Source organism: Rousettus aegyptiacus, unplaced genomic scaffold (assembly GCF_014176215.1).
Source record: "Rousettus aegyptiacus isolate mRouAeg1 unplaced genomic scaffold, mRouAeg1.p scaffold_m13_p_2, whole genome shotgun sequence".
In the NCBI taxonomy this organism is placed as follows: Eukaryota; Metazoa; Chordata; class Mammalia; order Chiroptera; family Pteropodidae; genus Rousettus; species Rousettus aegyptiacus.
The window spans coordinates 90,126,951-90,142,598 of NW_023416295.1; the positions used below are offsets into that span (position 1 = coordinate 90,126,951).

The 15,648-nt window shown below is 44.9% G+C and overlaps 1 protein-coding gene across 6 annotated transcripts in view; it reads left to right on the forward strand.

The window, feature by feature from the left end:
- MYO7B (myosin VIIB) overlaps positions 1-15,648 on the forward strand; it is a 122,975-nt gene that overhangs the window by 36,906 nt on the left and 70,421 nt on the right. For 2 of the 6 annotated variants that reach the window (XM_036237988.1, XM_016157045.2), the window contains exons 1-5: positions 2,053-2,143; positions 4,653-4,694; positions 11,658-11,771; positions 12,830-12,982; positions 14,439-14,623. In XM_036237988.1, coding sequence (XP_036093881.1) covers positions 2,054-2,143; positions 4,653-4,694; positions 11,658-11,771; positions 12,830-12,982; positions 14,439-14,623 — 584 coding nt within the window. In that variant the 5' untranslated portion in view covers position 2,053. Of the gene's footprint in view, positions 1-2,050; positions 2,144-4,652; positions 4,695-11,657; positions 11,772-12,829; positions 12,983-14,438; positions 14,624-15,648 lie in introns of those variants that run through there. The other 4 variants (XM_036237990.1, XM_036237989.1, XM_036237992.1 and 1 more) reach the window with 3 other exon arrangements.

Below are 15,648 nucleotides of genomic sequence, written 5' to 3' on the forward strand. Positions count from 1 at the left end.
AAAAAGATGGAGATAAGATTTTTGTCTTTGTCTCCCTCCCGCCCTTCTTGCCCATTTTATCCTCTCAAACCAGCTATTTTCAGAAAACTAGGACCAAAACCCCTGGTCATTCTGGAATCACATTTTATAATTTTAAGACTAGAGAAGAAAACCAACCCCCAGCTCCAATCCAGAAAATCCCAGGGATAGACTGTAATTGACCCTTGCTTGGGTCTTATGCCCTCTGGGGTACCATGATTCATGGTTCCCATCAGAAACACAGTGTAGAGAAGGGAAGGAAAATTTCCTCAAAAGGAAACAAAGAAAGGCACACTAGACAGACAAAAATCAATCAACATCTCCCTCAGACACAAGGGGTCAAGGTAAGGGAAAGTGCCCTAGGAGGAAACTGAAGTTACCCCAAGAGGCAAAGGGAAGACAAGGAGGTGAAATTCTGCAGAAGCCAAGGGGGTGCAGTTAGGAAAAGAGGCATGACTGAGAAGCTCAGAATTGAGAGAGAAAGAAATATTGAAGCTGTAGGTCTTGGACAACATTGGCCCTGGAGGAGTCAGTTCAGTGTTTGTGGGAATGAAAGGTGAAATTGGAAGCAGTGTGATGGGGCAACTTCATCAAATGGCTCAGCTGTGAAGCAAAGCAAGAGGAGGGGAGTAGCTGGAAAGTGTCATGAGGCCAAGAAAATTCACTTCAAGACAGACAAGAGCAGAGTTTATCTCTATGAAGAGAGGAAAAGCCAGAAGAGTAAGAATGGGTAAAGATGAGAGAGGAATGAGTAATCGTATTAGTTATCTATTGCTGCAAAACAAATTACTCCAAAATTTTGCAATTTAAATGACAAATATTTCTCACACAATTTCTGAGGGTTATAAATCCAAGAGTAGCTTAGCTGGGCACTTCTGGGCCAGGGACTCTCATGAAGTTGGTATTAGTTTGCTAGGCCTGCCGTAACAAAATGCCACAGACTAGGCAGCTTAAACAACAGAAATTTATGTTCTCACAGTGATGGAGCTAGAAGTCCTAGACCAAGGTGCTGTCAGGGTTGCTTTTTTCTGAGGCCTCTTTTCTTGCCTTTCAGACAGCATCCCTCTTGCTGCTTTGTCCTCGTATGCTCATTCCTCTATGCATGTACACCTCTGGTATCTCTTCCTTTTCTTACAAGAACACCAGGCAAGTTGGATTAGGGCCTACCCTAACAGCTTCATTTTAACTTCATTGCCTCTTTAAAGGCCTTATCTCCAAACGCAGTGCCATTCTGAGGTAGTGGAAGGTTAGGACTTCAACGTATGAATTTGGGGGAATAAAATTCAGCCATTAACAAGGTTGTAGTCAGGATGTTGGCTGGAGCTGTGGTCATCTGAAGCCTTGACCAGGGCTGGAAGATTTGCTTCCAAGGTCACTAGCTGTTGACTGGAGACCTCAATTCCTTACCACATGGGCCCCTGCTAAGGCTGCTTGAGTGTCATCAAGACATGGCAGCAAGGTTCCCCAAGCCAAGTGATCTTAGAGAGAGCAGGGAGGAAGCCATGAAGCCTTTTATGCACTAGTCTTAGAAGCTATACTTCATCACTTCTGCCTTATCATATTTGTTAGGAGCAAATCACTAAGTCCACACTCAACACGGGAGAACGAGTCTCCATCTTTTGAAGGGAGGAGTGTCAAAAGATTTGCAGATTTATTTTAACCACTGTATTAATTGATATATCAAGACCCTGATGGATGGAGAAGGCTAGAGAAGGCAGGGCTGGAAGGGTGAGTGTAAGCTCTCAGAGGGGTTCCTTCTCCTGAGCATTCCCTTAAGTGTTCACAGGTATAGGAGAAGGCCAGGAATGGACAAAGCTAGAAGCTGAGTGTGTTTTTCTTTTATCAGTGAAGCAGATCTAAGTGTTCTATAGAGTGAGTGGGGGGTGGTGGGGAAGGGACTTTGAATTGAAATAGAGTTTGTTGTTCTTTGGGGTTTTTTGTTTGTTTGTTTGTTTGTTTTTTGTTTTTTTCAGGAAGACCTTACCAGGACTCACAGAAGGGTCCCCTAAAGGTTATCCTGAATGTCCCAAGGGACATGCAGGCCATGAAACTGCCATGGCTTCTGTCTTGGTGGGAGTGTGGCCCATCCTTGATCATGTTAAGCTCAGGGCTGGAATGTTGCAAGGTGAGAGCAGGCGTCAACAGTGTTCACAAGAGAGTGGCGGACCAGAGGGCTCCATGTGATGTGCAGCTTATTGTACTTTACTTTTGAATTCTATTTAAGAGTATTTATAAAACCGCTTTGTTCTAAAAAAAAAGATTTAAGGCAGTTTCTAGATTGGTTGGAATAGAAATGAAGCTAGGATGCAAGTTGATAGATTGGAGAGAAACGGAGCAACCAAAGGGTCATGATGAAATGAGAAACTATTGCTCATGGGGCCTCTATGGTGCTGGCTGGAGAGTGGCAGCTGGAGGAGATAGCTTCTGATGTGAAGAACTTCTGGGACATGGCAAAATGAGGGCCAGTCGTGGGGGAGTGGAGGTCACCAAAATCTGGGGATCACAAGAATGGGAGTTCAGGACACATAGGAGGTCACCCCCAGAAGAGAACAAGACTGGCAAGAGGCACCTGTGAGGAAGAATCTGGTGTCCGGAGAGAGATAACATGTAGTACGTAAAGTTCAGCTGCCATGGATGACAGAGGATGACAGAGTCAGAAACTGTGAGTAAGCCACAAATTTCTACCTAGTGTGGAAGAGTGAGAAACAAGAGCAGCAGTGGAGCTCTAGAGGCAGAGAGCAATGCTCCTTTGCAGCTTCCCTTGCCTCTACCTCCCCTGGTCGTGTGTGGTGGGAAGACTGAGCCAGCCTCTCCTTTAAAAGAGCTGCCTGGGAGTCAGGATTTGCTTAAGGGCTCCTATGCGCTTTCATCCCTACTCTTAAACTTTCCCAAAGCAGAGGAAGTAGGACAAAGAACATGGATTTCAGATGTCAGCAGAAGAATCCTCTTTCATTACCAGTTGAATAGCTTTTGCAGAGTCTCAACATTTCTCACTCTCCATTGTCTCCCCTGTAAATTGGGACAGTAGCATTCCTTCTCAGAGCAGTGTTGTTCCTGGGAGGTCTTCCCCCAGGACAGCTGTTAATTGGTGGTTTGTCTAGTTCCCAGTCACCTGGAAAATGAAGACAAACAGATTCCAAAGCCTTACCTGGTTGGGTCCACGTTGGCTGTCGGTGTTCAGGTGGTAGTGGACAGTCACCTGGGCCCTTTCTCTAGGATAGAAGAGAGGGAATCTGGGGGACCCTGGCAGCAGCTTCCTCATGATAATCCCCCAGGGACCAAGGAGTGCTTCTTGGGAAAGGCCTGAAGGCACAAACAAACATTTCAAGAGCCTCTGGTGTCTAACCTCACAGCAGCCTGGCAAAACCGCAGCATTCTCATTTCAGGAAGGAGTGTGCTAAGTCACTGGCAGGACCTGCTTCAACTCCCACAGCTAGTGGGTGGCCCTATGGACACACCTTCACACGGGGTCATCGCTGAGAGCCATGGGCTGCAGCACCCCCAGAACAGCTTTCCTAGATTCTCAGACTCTGCCACAGGTTCCTTCTTCCCATCTGTCCCTAAGAAACAGTGGACAGGATCCAGAAAAGAGATACCATGCTCCTTTAGGGTTAGGGAGACAAATGTGATATCAGACCTTAAGAAAGAATCTACAGTCTGATTATTGCCTCGAAGATGCTCAACAAATGCTATGAGTTTTAGATTGTCATTAAACAGATAAATACTTGTGTACTAAATAAAAATAGGAATAAGAAAATTCTTCATCTAGCAGAACAGAGTAGCAAAAAGACTGTCACATTCAGTTGCCGCCTAAACCCCCATTCCCTATGTTGAGCCCAGTGCCAATTGCAAAATAAACATTAAATAAATATGAGATAGAATGAAGGAAACTGAGAAAATGGTGCAGAACAGGGCAGATTTCCCTGAATGAGGGCAGAGCTCAAGCCTTGCACTGAAAGAGTGTTCTTAGCTGAGCGCAAGAAAGAATTCAAATGCATATGGAGGTCAGAGTCAAAAATAAAGTTTATGAGAGAAGGGTCAACTTTCCATAGACAGAAGATGCAAAGACAAGAAAAAAGCCAAGACAAGAAAAAAGCCCCAAGTGTTTGGAAAATTCAGTTTGCATATCATTCTTAGTTTCTATGAATTACAGTTTAAAGACTTTGTTTACCCATTTTCCTTTGATGGTATGGTAAGGTAAGAACAGGTATCATGAAAAGGCCTGCTGGCAATTCCCAGCCTTTGATCCATGACTATATTTTGTGTAGAGTGGGATTTAAAGACTGTTTTTCTTTCTTCCTTTCATGGTATGTGTAAATAGTTCGTTAATGATTTCAGCAGAAATCTTCCTTTGTTCTGCAGGTTTCCTCCTGGTCTGGCTGTAGGGCTGATCAGCATCTTGCAGTCTCTGAATGTAGCTTGATTTAACATTTAAAATGTTCTTTTGCCTCCTCCCTACATTAAAAGCATCTTTGTATGCTTGGATGAGACAAGGTTATTAATTTATTCAAGAGCCATTTCTTGAGCCAGGTTCCTGGTCAGGGACTCTAGGACATTCTGATGAACACACCTCACTGTCCAGGGCCTCTGAGTCAGGGCATGATGACTGACTTTCTGCTTTCTCTCGCTCACAGGCTGCGAGGAGCTGCTGTCTCAGGATGTCGGTCTTCAGGCTGGTGAGAACTGCATCTATTACATCTAGGAGTGGTTTGTGGCAGTTACCAAACGCTGAGTCAAATCATTCCCAAGGAAAGAAGAGAGGCAATGAGACACTACAAGGAAAAACCAGAGATGATTGGAGTTTGAGGAACAAGACAGATTACATTATCTAAAGAAAATGAATTTGGCTAGCCTCTGGGCCTCAGCAGGGGCCACATATGCTCAGCAATCCCTCCTTATATTCATACTGAAAATGTCTTGACGAAGGCATTTCTCATGTGTTGTCTCATTGCGTCAATTGCAGGGAGCTCACCCAAAGAGAGTGGGAATAAACGATGGGCAAATCACCACTTTGGGCTCTGCATAATCTTCCCTCATTCAGCTCAACCAACATCTTTTGTGTGCCTGCTATGTCCCAGTGGCCAGGAGACAGCTCCATGTGGGAAGGGAGCATAGGAGCTTTGCATTTACTGTTGAGTTGATAAACACTGAGACACTGCCCTGCCCTGCAGTAGGGAAGAGGGGGATAGGCCTCCAGGCAACCTGGGTGGTGCATGCATGACCAAGAAGCTCAGGGGCTGGGGGAGCCCAGAGGAGAGCCCCCAAAACAGTCCAGGTGTCCATCCCTGCCCTCCAGAATTTTAGCCAAAACCCAGGGAAGCCAGATAGTGCTGCGACATCCTCTTTGGTGAAAAAGTTGTCCAAAAATTCTTCTCCCCAGTGGAAAACCACAAAATGGTCATCATCTCCTGGCTGCTGGATCCACATTGCTGTGAGGGGGCAGCATCCCCTGGCATGCGCCTCAGGGCTCCTTTGACTGAACCCTCAAAGTGTCTAACTCACAGAACGGCAGCCAGGGTTGCTTTTTCTCAATTATAGAATAGAGATGAGGTTGTTTCAGGTTAGAAAGAGAACACACACAGTCTACAGATTCGGGTTGCAAGGGTTTTTGGTAACGCAATCACAAACATTAGAACTTGGCGTCGCTTTGGGGCAGGAGGAGGTTTCAATGCAAAGCTAGGCTTATTTCACACAGAAATGCATTGGCTCCAAGGTTCCCACCGGAAATGTGACTAACTTCAGGCAGAGTTGGAGCATATCACTCACTCTCAACTGTAATTGTGTCCTGCTCTGTCTTCTAAGATTATAGGTTCCTTGAGAGGAGGGTAATGGTCTTTCTTATTCATTAGTGACTTCTGCAGAAGGCCCAAATGATTGCTGAATAGAGGGCAGAACCACGCTGAGCTTATAACTGGTATATCCTCTATCTGTGTCTACTCTGCACTGGGCACTAATTTGGGCCCCTTGCCCATGTTACATGCCATCTTTTTAACAGCCCTGTGAAGTTGCTCCTTTCAATAGATAAGGAAACTGAAGCTCAGAGAGGTTAAAGTGACTCACCCAAAGCCATGTAGCTCATGGAATGCAGAGTAGGGTTAGAACCCAGGTCTATCTGACTTCAAAGAGGCTTTCTATTTATCTGCTCAGACTGCTGTGACAAAAATACCACAGACTGGCCGGCTTAAGCAACAGAAATTCATCTCTTACAGTTCTAGAAACTGGAGCTCCAAGATCAGGGGGCCTGTGTGTGGTGAGACCTTTGTCTTGGCCTTCTCACTATGTCCTTGCACGGCCTTCCTTCTGTGCACTTCCTCTTCTAAATTAGGTCCCCACCCTTTTGACCTCATTTAATTTTAATTACCTCCTTAAAGGCTCTATGTCCAAATACAGTCACATTAGGGGTTAAAGTTTCAGCATATCAATTTTGGGATGACGATTCAGTATATAACAGGTTTTAAATTTTGCTCTAATCTCTTATTAAGAAAATTCACACATGATGAATAACTACCTCATGGAAAAAGTCTTTATTTTTTAGAAAAGCAATTAGCAGTGGACCTCCTCCCAACCCCACCAGGCTGGTAAACTTTTCTAATATAATTAAAATAGGATTTGTATTGGAGAAATTTTATTTTCACACTTTAGAAATATGGAAAAGCTCTGCATTCACTTGCTGTGTAAACTTAGCCAGACCTCTTATTCTCTGAACTTCAGTTTTACCATCTGTCAAATAAACGTGAGGCTGTCTGGTTTTCAGCCACTTTTTCTTTCCAAATGTGGACTCTGAATGTTTTAATACCCATGTACAGAGGGACTGGGGACCCTTCAATGGGCAAGACTGCATGGAAATATTTTGAAATTCAAAGTGCCTCTCCATTAAATTGGCACAGTCCCCAGTTCATGAAGCCATGAACATTTGTTAAGCTTGATGATAAATCACTCATTCCTTATTCTCAATTAACCCATGACTTAACAGATGGGAAGGTGGTCCAATGACCAGGCACTGGGGTAAAGCGTTCCTGGGAAAATTGGGGCCCTCGGCACCAGAGGTAAACATACTATCTGTCCCTGTGGCCAGGCCAGGCTTCTGTGGGTCTGTTGAAGGACCTGTGCTAGGGCTTAGCCCAAAGGATGTTCCTGCACAACCCATCTGCTGGCACAGAACTATCTCTAGGCCCATCTCTTCTGTATGAAAGAAAAGACATGGTGGGCAGGTACATGGTATTGGGGCACGGCACCACTTTTAGCAAGTGGGACGAAAAAGTCTGCTCATCTTGGGAGATGGTGGTGTGAAGGCATCAGAGGATCATATCTCCCATGTCTTTGGATCTTTGGATTTCCTTGTAGTAATTTCTGTCTCAAGCTGTTGGACTACCACCTTCTTTTCTGCAAGAGCTCTTTCTGTAGCATGGGTAGCAGCAGGTATGTCTTATCACAAAAAGCAGCAAAGGCTCAGTAGATTTCTATGGTTTCTGTAAATCAGCCTCTATTTCTTGAATTTCAATATAGACTTTACTTCCTTTGTAGCTAATAGCCTCTTCTTTTACTTTTCTCATTCATTCTTTTCTTCATTCAGCTGCTTCTGCCCAGTCATCTTTTTCTACCAATAGTGTTCATGAAGATGCTCTATTTTTTTGCTGGCTGGCTTCTCATTATTTCTCATTAGAGCTTTGGCCAAATGGAGTGAACAAAAATCATGTTCTGACTCTTTTATTTATTCTTCCAGCTCATATCGGGCTGATACAACATCACTCAGTCCATATTGGAACTCATCTCTTTCTCTTTTTCATCTCTAGTTAATATCAATTTTGCTGTGAGATGCCCATCATGCCTTTGACTTTTAATCTTCTTGCTTTGGTGATTTGCCAACTGTTTCAGCTGCATACTGCAATCATTCACACTGGAATTTCATCCTGTTGTAGGAAAGCTCTTCCTAGTCTCAGAGGTTCTGATGTAATTTAGTTCACTGAGCAGAGTATGTTGCTCATGCTGGTCTTCTGTATCCTGTAGCAATTGTTCCTTGCTGCTCTTTTGAATTTTGCTTTTATCTTTATAAAGTTGTATAGGAACCCAGTTTAAAAATCATTCTGTCACTTCCTCTTCCCCAGAAGTTACAGTTAATCCTTCCCGTTGGTTCTTTTATCCTTTCCTCTATGTCTCTAAAGAATATGCTACACTGCAACTTGAGTTTTTGGTTTCAGGTATAATCTATTATTGACTTCCCACTGTGTAAGAAAGGCCTTAGCTCTTCACCCCTCACCCCTACCCCTTGCATGCATACATATACTATCTGTCTTGCCATCCTTCTGAAATTGCTAAATCCTAGCTTTGATCTGATCTGTATAGAATTTACTTATTTTATCTAAGTAAATACTACTCTTGTTGAGCCACGCTCTATACTCTAAATGCTGTGTTTTTCTTAGCTAGACTTTGTAATTGTTCTTTCCCCAATCTGCTTAGTTTTCTATGTATTTATCATGATTTTCACCCCAACTTTCTCCCAGATATGTCCATTCCCTTTCGAAATGTTCTGATTCATTGAGAGTTTAGTCAGTTTCATCCTCAGGAAGAAATCTCTCCCAGAGTTGCTGACCTGTGATAGCTAGACTTGTATCTTATATTTCTGAGGCACACTTGTCATCTTGGAATTTCCTTCACAGCCATCTTGAACATTCTTTTTGCCTCTCCTTAACACTGAATCCCTTTTCTTGGGCCCCAGGTATTTTTCTCTTTTGCTTTTATCTAGCATATCCTGTAATTGCTTCTTGAGGAAAGGGTTCATAGGAAGTAAATGTTTGTAACAATTTGCATGTCTGAAAACACATCCATTTGCATTTGAGGTTAATTGGGCATAAGATTCCATTTTAGATATAATTTTCCCTGAGAATTTTGAAGACATTTATTCCACTTTGTCTTCTGACCTCTAGCACTGCTATTAAGAAATCTGACACCATTCTAATTCTCGAGCTTAGTATAAAACTTATTTTTTCTCTTTAAAAGATTTTATGCTATTCTCTTTGTCCCAAAGATCTATTTTTCATACTTTATACTATTGATTGAAGTTTGTCCCCTACTTGTTTTTTCCACAAGCCTTTGGGAATAATACTGAATCTTCACAAATGTTTCTTGCCTTTATCCTAGAATGACAATTTGGGTAAAAAAATTATTGGATTTCTTTTCTCTTTTTTCATTGTGGTAAACAACACATACTATCAAATTTACCTTCTTAACCATTTTTAAGCATATAGTTCAGTAGCATTATGTATATCCACAGTATTGTACAACAGATCTGAGAATTTCTTCATCTCGCGAAACTGAACCTATAACCATTGAACACTATTATTCCCCCTCCTCCTTCAGCCCTATCTACTTTCTGTTTCTATAATTTTAACTACTTTAGATGCTTCATATGAGTGGAATCAAACAGTATTTGTCCTTTTGCGACTGGCTTGTTTTGCTTAGCACAATGTCCTTGAGATACATCCACATTGTAGCATGTGACAGGATTTCTTTCTTTTTTAAGGTTGAACAATATTTCATTATATGTATATGGTATACTACATTTTGTTTATCTGTTCATCTGTCAAAAGACATTTGGGTTACTCTCACTTCTTGGCTATTGTGAATAATTCTGCAATGAACACGAGTATACAAATATCTTTTTGAAATCCTGCTTTGAATTTCTTTGGATATATACCCAGAAGGGGGACTGCTGGATCATATGGTAATTCTATTTTTAATTACTTAAGGAACGTCCATAGTGTGTTTTCTAGTGGCTGCATCATTTTACATTTCCACCAACAGCTCACAAGTCTCCAGTTTCTCCACGTCCTCACCAGCACTTGTTGTTTTATGTTCTTTTGACAGTGGTCATTCTAATGAGTGGATTGGTCTTCTCTTGAGATCTTCATAGCAGTCGTTTTGCCCTCATACAGGATTTGAATTTGTCCTAAATTTTCTCCTTATAAATGAACTGATATCTTTGTTTGCCTACCCACCCCCCAAAAAAATTATTTCTTTATTTTTGAAGTCCAACAACGTTTACTAGTATAGGTCCTAGAGTTGATTTTTCTTTGTCATTATTTCCCGATATCTGTTGTGTTTTTAATCTATAGATTCAAGGCTTCCTTCATTTCTGAAAAGTTGTCATAAATTATATCTTTAAATAATCTTTCTATTTTTTTCTAGTTTTCTTCTCCAATTATTTCTCTTCCATATCTATCTTTTTCTCTCTAATCCTAATCTCTTTTAATTTCAGTGTCATTTTGCTCACTTTTCCCCTTCCTGTTGGTAACCTAAAAATAAAAGGCTAAAGTGAGAGGCAACAGCATTTTTTGAGAAGCACTGATTTCAAGCAGAAGCCCAAGTAGTGTTCCCGTTAGGAGACCAAGGCAAGAGGTATTTATGAGAAGGGGAAGGAGAACAATTACATCAATAGGAAGACATTTCTATCATTTCAGATAAGCTAAATAGTGATGATAATTCTAAAAATTATTTTTAACTTTCAGCTTGGTAGTCATAACAATTTTCCTGTTGTCTTTGCAAATAGTTTTTTTGAGACACAAAGTTGCTTTAGGCCCTGTTCAAAGATTATTTTGTTCTGTTTTTAACATTCCAAAGACGTCCAAGGTAGTCCCTCTGAGATGGCAGCTCCAGCTCCATTTTAAAGTGGCTCCGTTTATATTATTATTGTTTTACATTGTCTTCTATGATGTTTACCATGAGTTTAGCAGCATTATTCTATTCCTCTGTTGTTTCCAATTCTGCTTTTATTTCTGACCCATGTTTATTTCTTTTCCTCCATTTCTTTCTTGAGTTCTGCCAATCCGTGGCTCATTCTTTCAGTTGTCTCACCATCTAATCTCTGAGCCTGTTTTGCCTCTGATCTGCACTTCAGTAAGCTTTTGGAAATCTTGATGAAATACTTGGTCACAACTTACCACTGCTCTGCGGCAGTTCTGTTTGTTTGTTTTTCCTGGTGTTATTTGCCTGCTCCATTTCTCCTTTTGGATTTCAGTATCTTTGTGTGTAGATCTGAGATGGTCACTTTCAGATTGCTCCTCTTTGAATGGGGTGAGCTTTTATGGATCAGAAAGCATGTATGTGGGTCAATGCCATGCTGCAGGATAACAGAAATCTAGTGAGATTTTCATCTTCACTTTTCCTCAGCCAATGGTTTTGGGTATGACAAGACTATTCATAGGGCATAGACTCTTTTTCCACCTCACAGAGAGATTGCTTCCTACAAATATGGCTTCTCGGTTTCTTAGAACCAAACTAGGCCAAGGATACTCCCTCTGTCATTTCCCATTACTATCCTGGCAAGAGTGACCAAGAGGGGTGGTGGGGGAAGGGAAAAAGAAGAAGAATGAAGGGGACTGGAGGAGGAGGAAGAAAAGGGGGAAGGGAGGAGGAAGTGGGGGAAGGGAGGGGGAAGGGGAAGGGGAAGAAAAGGAGGAGGAGGGGGAAGGGAAGGAGAGGAAGAGGAGTAGGAGGAGGAAGAGGAAGAGGGTGCAGGGAGAAAGCTCTCAGCTTCCTTGAGGGCTCTTAGTTCAAAGGAACAGCCCCCAAGAGAAGTAAATCTGGAGCAGAAAGGGGAAGTGGAACAGGGGTCTGACCACTGTCTTCTCTTTGCCCTCTAGGGTGACCATGTGTGGCTGAACCCCCCCTCTGCCAACAAAACAAATGTTGCCATTGGGGGCATCATCAAAGAAATGAAGCCCGGCAAGATCTTGGTTGAAGATGATGAGGGCAAGGTCAGTGTGGCTGGACTTTCGAGGAGGCTGGGGCCCCTCAGTGCTCCCATCCTCCACAGTACTCTGAGCCCCACCCCTCTCTGGTGTTGTTCCACAACACCAGGAGTTCCAGAGTCCAAGTGGGGGGCCTGCATAGCAGGACAGACTACAGGGGGTTCCTGTCATGGTAAACATTGTATGTCTGTCTTGGGAACTGTTTCTATAGTGAAAAAGCAAGCGATGAGTTGGCAGATGGAAAACTCAGACAATTAGGGGAGCAGTAAAGTGGGATAGGAGTTGTGGCAGAGAGGAGGGAAGGGCAGAAATCTAGTTTGCAAAGTAAAGGAGGGTGAGCTGGAAAGGTAAGAAGGTGGGAAGGAAAGGTATGCGGGGAAAGGTGCATGGAGGGGAGGGCCTGGAATTTGAGGAGGAAGGGAATGAGGTTCAGCTCATGCTGAGCAAAACAGCCCAGATAAGAAAGAGGTAGGAAGCTCTGGGTGGCCTGCGGGTGGCCCAGCTCAGAGGGATGAGGAAAGGCACGTAAGGTGAAGGTCCCAGCTGGTTACTTAACTACTCATACCTCCCTCTGCTGAGCTTAGTGCTGCAGAGTCAGGCATGTGGAGGCTTGGGCTCCAAGGAGAAGATTCTAGAATGTGGTCTGTGAGATCCACATTATGGAAGCCAGTAGAATATTAACAATAATATCTTATTTGCAAAATGATGCTGTGCAGTTTAAAAAAAAAAACACTTTTACTTGCACACTTTTATTTTAACAATCTCTGAGGCTTCTCACTGCAAACAGCCAAATGTAACTTGTGACTCTAAGCTCCACTGACCCTGGTCTGCAGTTCAGCCCTAGTCCTCAGCTGCACACTGATGCCTTGCCATAGACACTTGCTGACTTCAGCCACAGATTGACCTGATGCTGTCCCGGGTCTCTCTTGACCTAAGCTACAGACTGACCCTGACCAGAGACAGGTTACCAGGTCAGCGATCTATGAGAACTTGGAGAGAGGTGCAGTGGGTTGGCCCCTACGGAGGGTGCCTCTCATAGGCATCATCTATGCCATTTGTTCCAGGAACACTGGATCCAAACAAAGGACCTTGGCACCCTCAGCCCCATGCACCCCAACTCTGCCCAGGGTGTGGATGACATGATCCGCCTGGGTGACTTGAACGAGGCAGGCATGGTGCACAACCTCCTTATCCGCTACCAACAGCACAAGATCTACGTGAGTCCCTGTGTCCTCATAGGGCTTCCCCAGGGGGCTAGGTCCATGTATGCTGACATTCGGGCTGGGGAGGGGCACTGTCTACTGGCGGTATGGGGCCAGGAACACCCAGTTCAATCCCTGCTCCTCACGGCCTTACTGTGTGATGTGGGCAAAGTGCCTAACATTTCTCCATCTCTACTCCCTAACCTGAAAAAAGAGGGTGATAACGTCCTCAAGGGCACAGAAAGCTGGTACATAATATGCCAGCACAGTGCCTGGCATACAGTAGGTGCTCAATTAGTGCTCCCCCTTTCCTTCATCTGTGGCTTAGCAGAAGGCCTACTCTGATGGCTGAGTAGACCAGAGGGGATAGGCAGTCTTCCACAAGGCCCCTTCCTAAGCATGTGGCAGAGACAGGGTCACCAGGTCACTCAGCCCTCCTGTGAAGTGAGTCTCGTGACGGCCAAGAGGGCTGTGAGGGTAGATGTAGGTCCTTTTCCCAATCCTGGCAGTGGATGCAAGGTTCACCTCAGCCTTAAGGCTTGTATCCATATTCCAGTGCAGACTTTTCCAGGACAAGTGGTATTTTAAAATTAACACCAGCCCTGCCTGAAGTGGGTGTGACCTGGGAAAGTTACTGCTTACCTGGGCCTACTATGAGGAGAGGTGACTGGATTGGCTTTGACCAGCCATTCTTCTGGGATGCTCAGAAGAGTGGGAGAATGAGCAAGGGACCCACAATAGAGGGAAGGCTGAGAGAAGAGAAGGAGGCAGTGTGTGGGGGGTGGGCACAGGGTCCTCTGAGCCTGTTCCAGCTGAATACGTAGTGGAGCTCTCAGGACTGATAACCGTAGTAGGCTGGACCACAGCTCATTCTTTTCATAATGCCTACGCTTGACTTCTTTTAAATCTGGTTGTCACAGTCCTTGCAGCAAGAGAGCTTATTCTTCTCACTCTTGAAATGAAGGCTAAGACAGGGATGATCGTGTGACTTGGCAGGTGGCTGCCCCTGTCCCACCCCCAGAAGGGCAGGCAGGCCTAGTGTGGGTTGCACATGAGCAGGTGGTCCTGAGCTAGGTTCCCAGGAGGGATCAGTGGGGACTGCAATTGTTGGCCAGTCTCATGGAGGCCCCGTGGAAGACAGGTGAACACTACCTTATATGTATAGCCCATTTGTATTAAGCCTCTTCTAAATACCAGATAGAATGCCAAGCATTAGCAACAACCACCTCGTTTACTCTTTCTGTAAATGCTTCCCCTGACCCAAGTTCTTACTCATGGTGAACATTCCCATCTTTCCAGAGGAAGGATCTGAGCAGCTGTGCGTCTTGTCTCCCAGCCAGAATCAGACTCCCTTTCCTGCCAGAGTCAGCTGCTCCTGCAGCTCACAAGGGGCTGCACCCAAGGGCAAGGTCAGGGCCAGGCAGTGCTGACCCTCAGAGTGGAGGGGTACTGATCCTGCTGCCTTCTCCAGACATACACAGGCTCCATCCTGGTGGCCGTGAACCCGTTCCAGGTGCTGCCCCTCTATACCCTGGAGCAGGTGCAGCTGTACTACAGCCGCCATGTGGGTGAGATGCCTCCGCATATCTTTGCCATTGCCAACAACTGCTACTTCAACATGAAGAAAAACAAGAAGGACCAGTGCTGTATAATCAGGTGGGATATAGACTCTCCATGTTCCTGGGGCAGAGGTCAGGGGGGACAGACACCCCTCTGAGCATCTTGGAAGGGAGAGAGTACCCCCTCTTCCTAAATCTTTTCTACAGACTAGTGATTTGGGGGGGGGGGGGGCATTCAACTGCAAACGTGTGGCTTGCCTGCATCTGGCTCCTGCTACTCTTCCACTATATCACCAGCGCCTAGACCGCCCCCACTTTCAGTGACTATTTCCTGAGACAAGGAAGAATGGGGATGGCTAATTTAGAAATGGAACCCAGCACAGGCACTTGGGGGTCCTAAGGGTAAACAGGTGAGGTCTCATTCAAAAAAGAAGCCTCATAGCAGGCTTCAAGTGAGGACAGGGCAGCAGTGGCTAGCTCCAGGTGGCAGCTCTCAGGTCACTGGAGCCCAGAAGGGATTTGTCTCCTTCTGTCCAGGCCCTGACCCTGCTTTAGGGAGTCATTGCCTGGCCTGGGCTCTCTGCTTCCTGCACAGGCCCTCCTGGTACAGAAGGAAGGGAGGGTAGGAGAGACAGGAAGGAGGAAGGGGAATTTGGCTCCAGGGCACATTGCTTGGTGCTCTATTAGAGTCATTCATTCATTCACTCATTCATTCCAGTCGTGTGCCCCACACCAACCTAACACTAGTGCTCTGACCCTTCTCTGGTTTTGCCTGTCTGCATAGCATGCTCCCAGTCTGCCCCCTATCCTGGGAGTACAGGGCCTCCCTGCAAGGGGCCTCCTGGAGCTGAGCCCCAGGCTGGCCAGGAAGCTCACAAGGCCACCTCTCACCTCCAGGACGTGGTGCCTGAGAAGAGGGCAGAGCACCCTGATTTTCCACCCTTTGAGCCAAACTGCCTTCTCCTCCTGTCTTTGCTTTCCCCAGGGCAGCAAGCAGGTCACCTTGGCTCTCTGCCTGCAGTGTCCTATCCCCACATGACAGTGTTGTTTGCAGCAACCACTCACAGAGAGTTTGCAACTCGGTGGAAGCTTGCTGGTCTGGCAGACTTCATTGGCGCATTT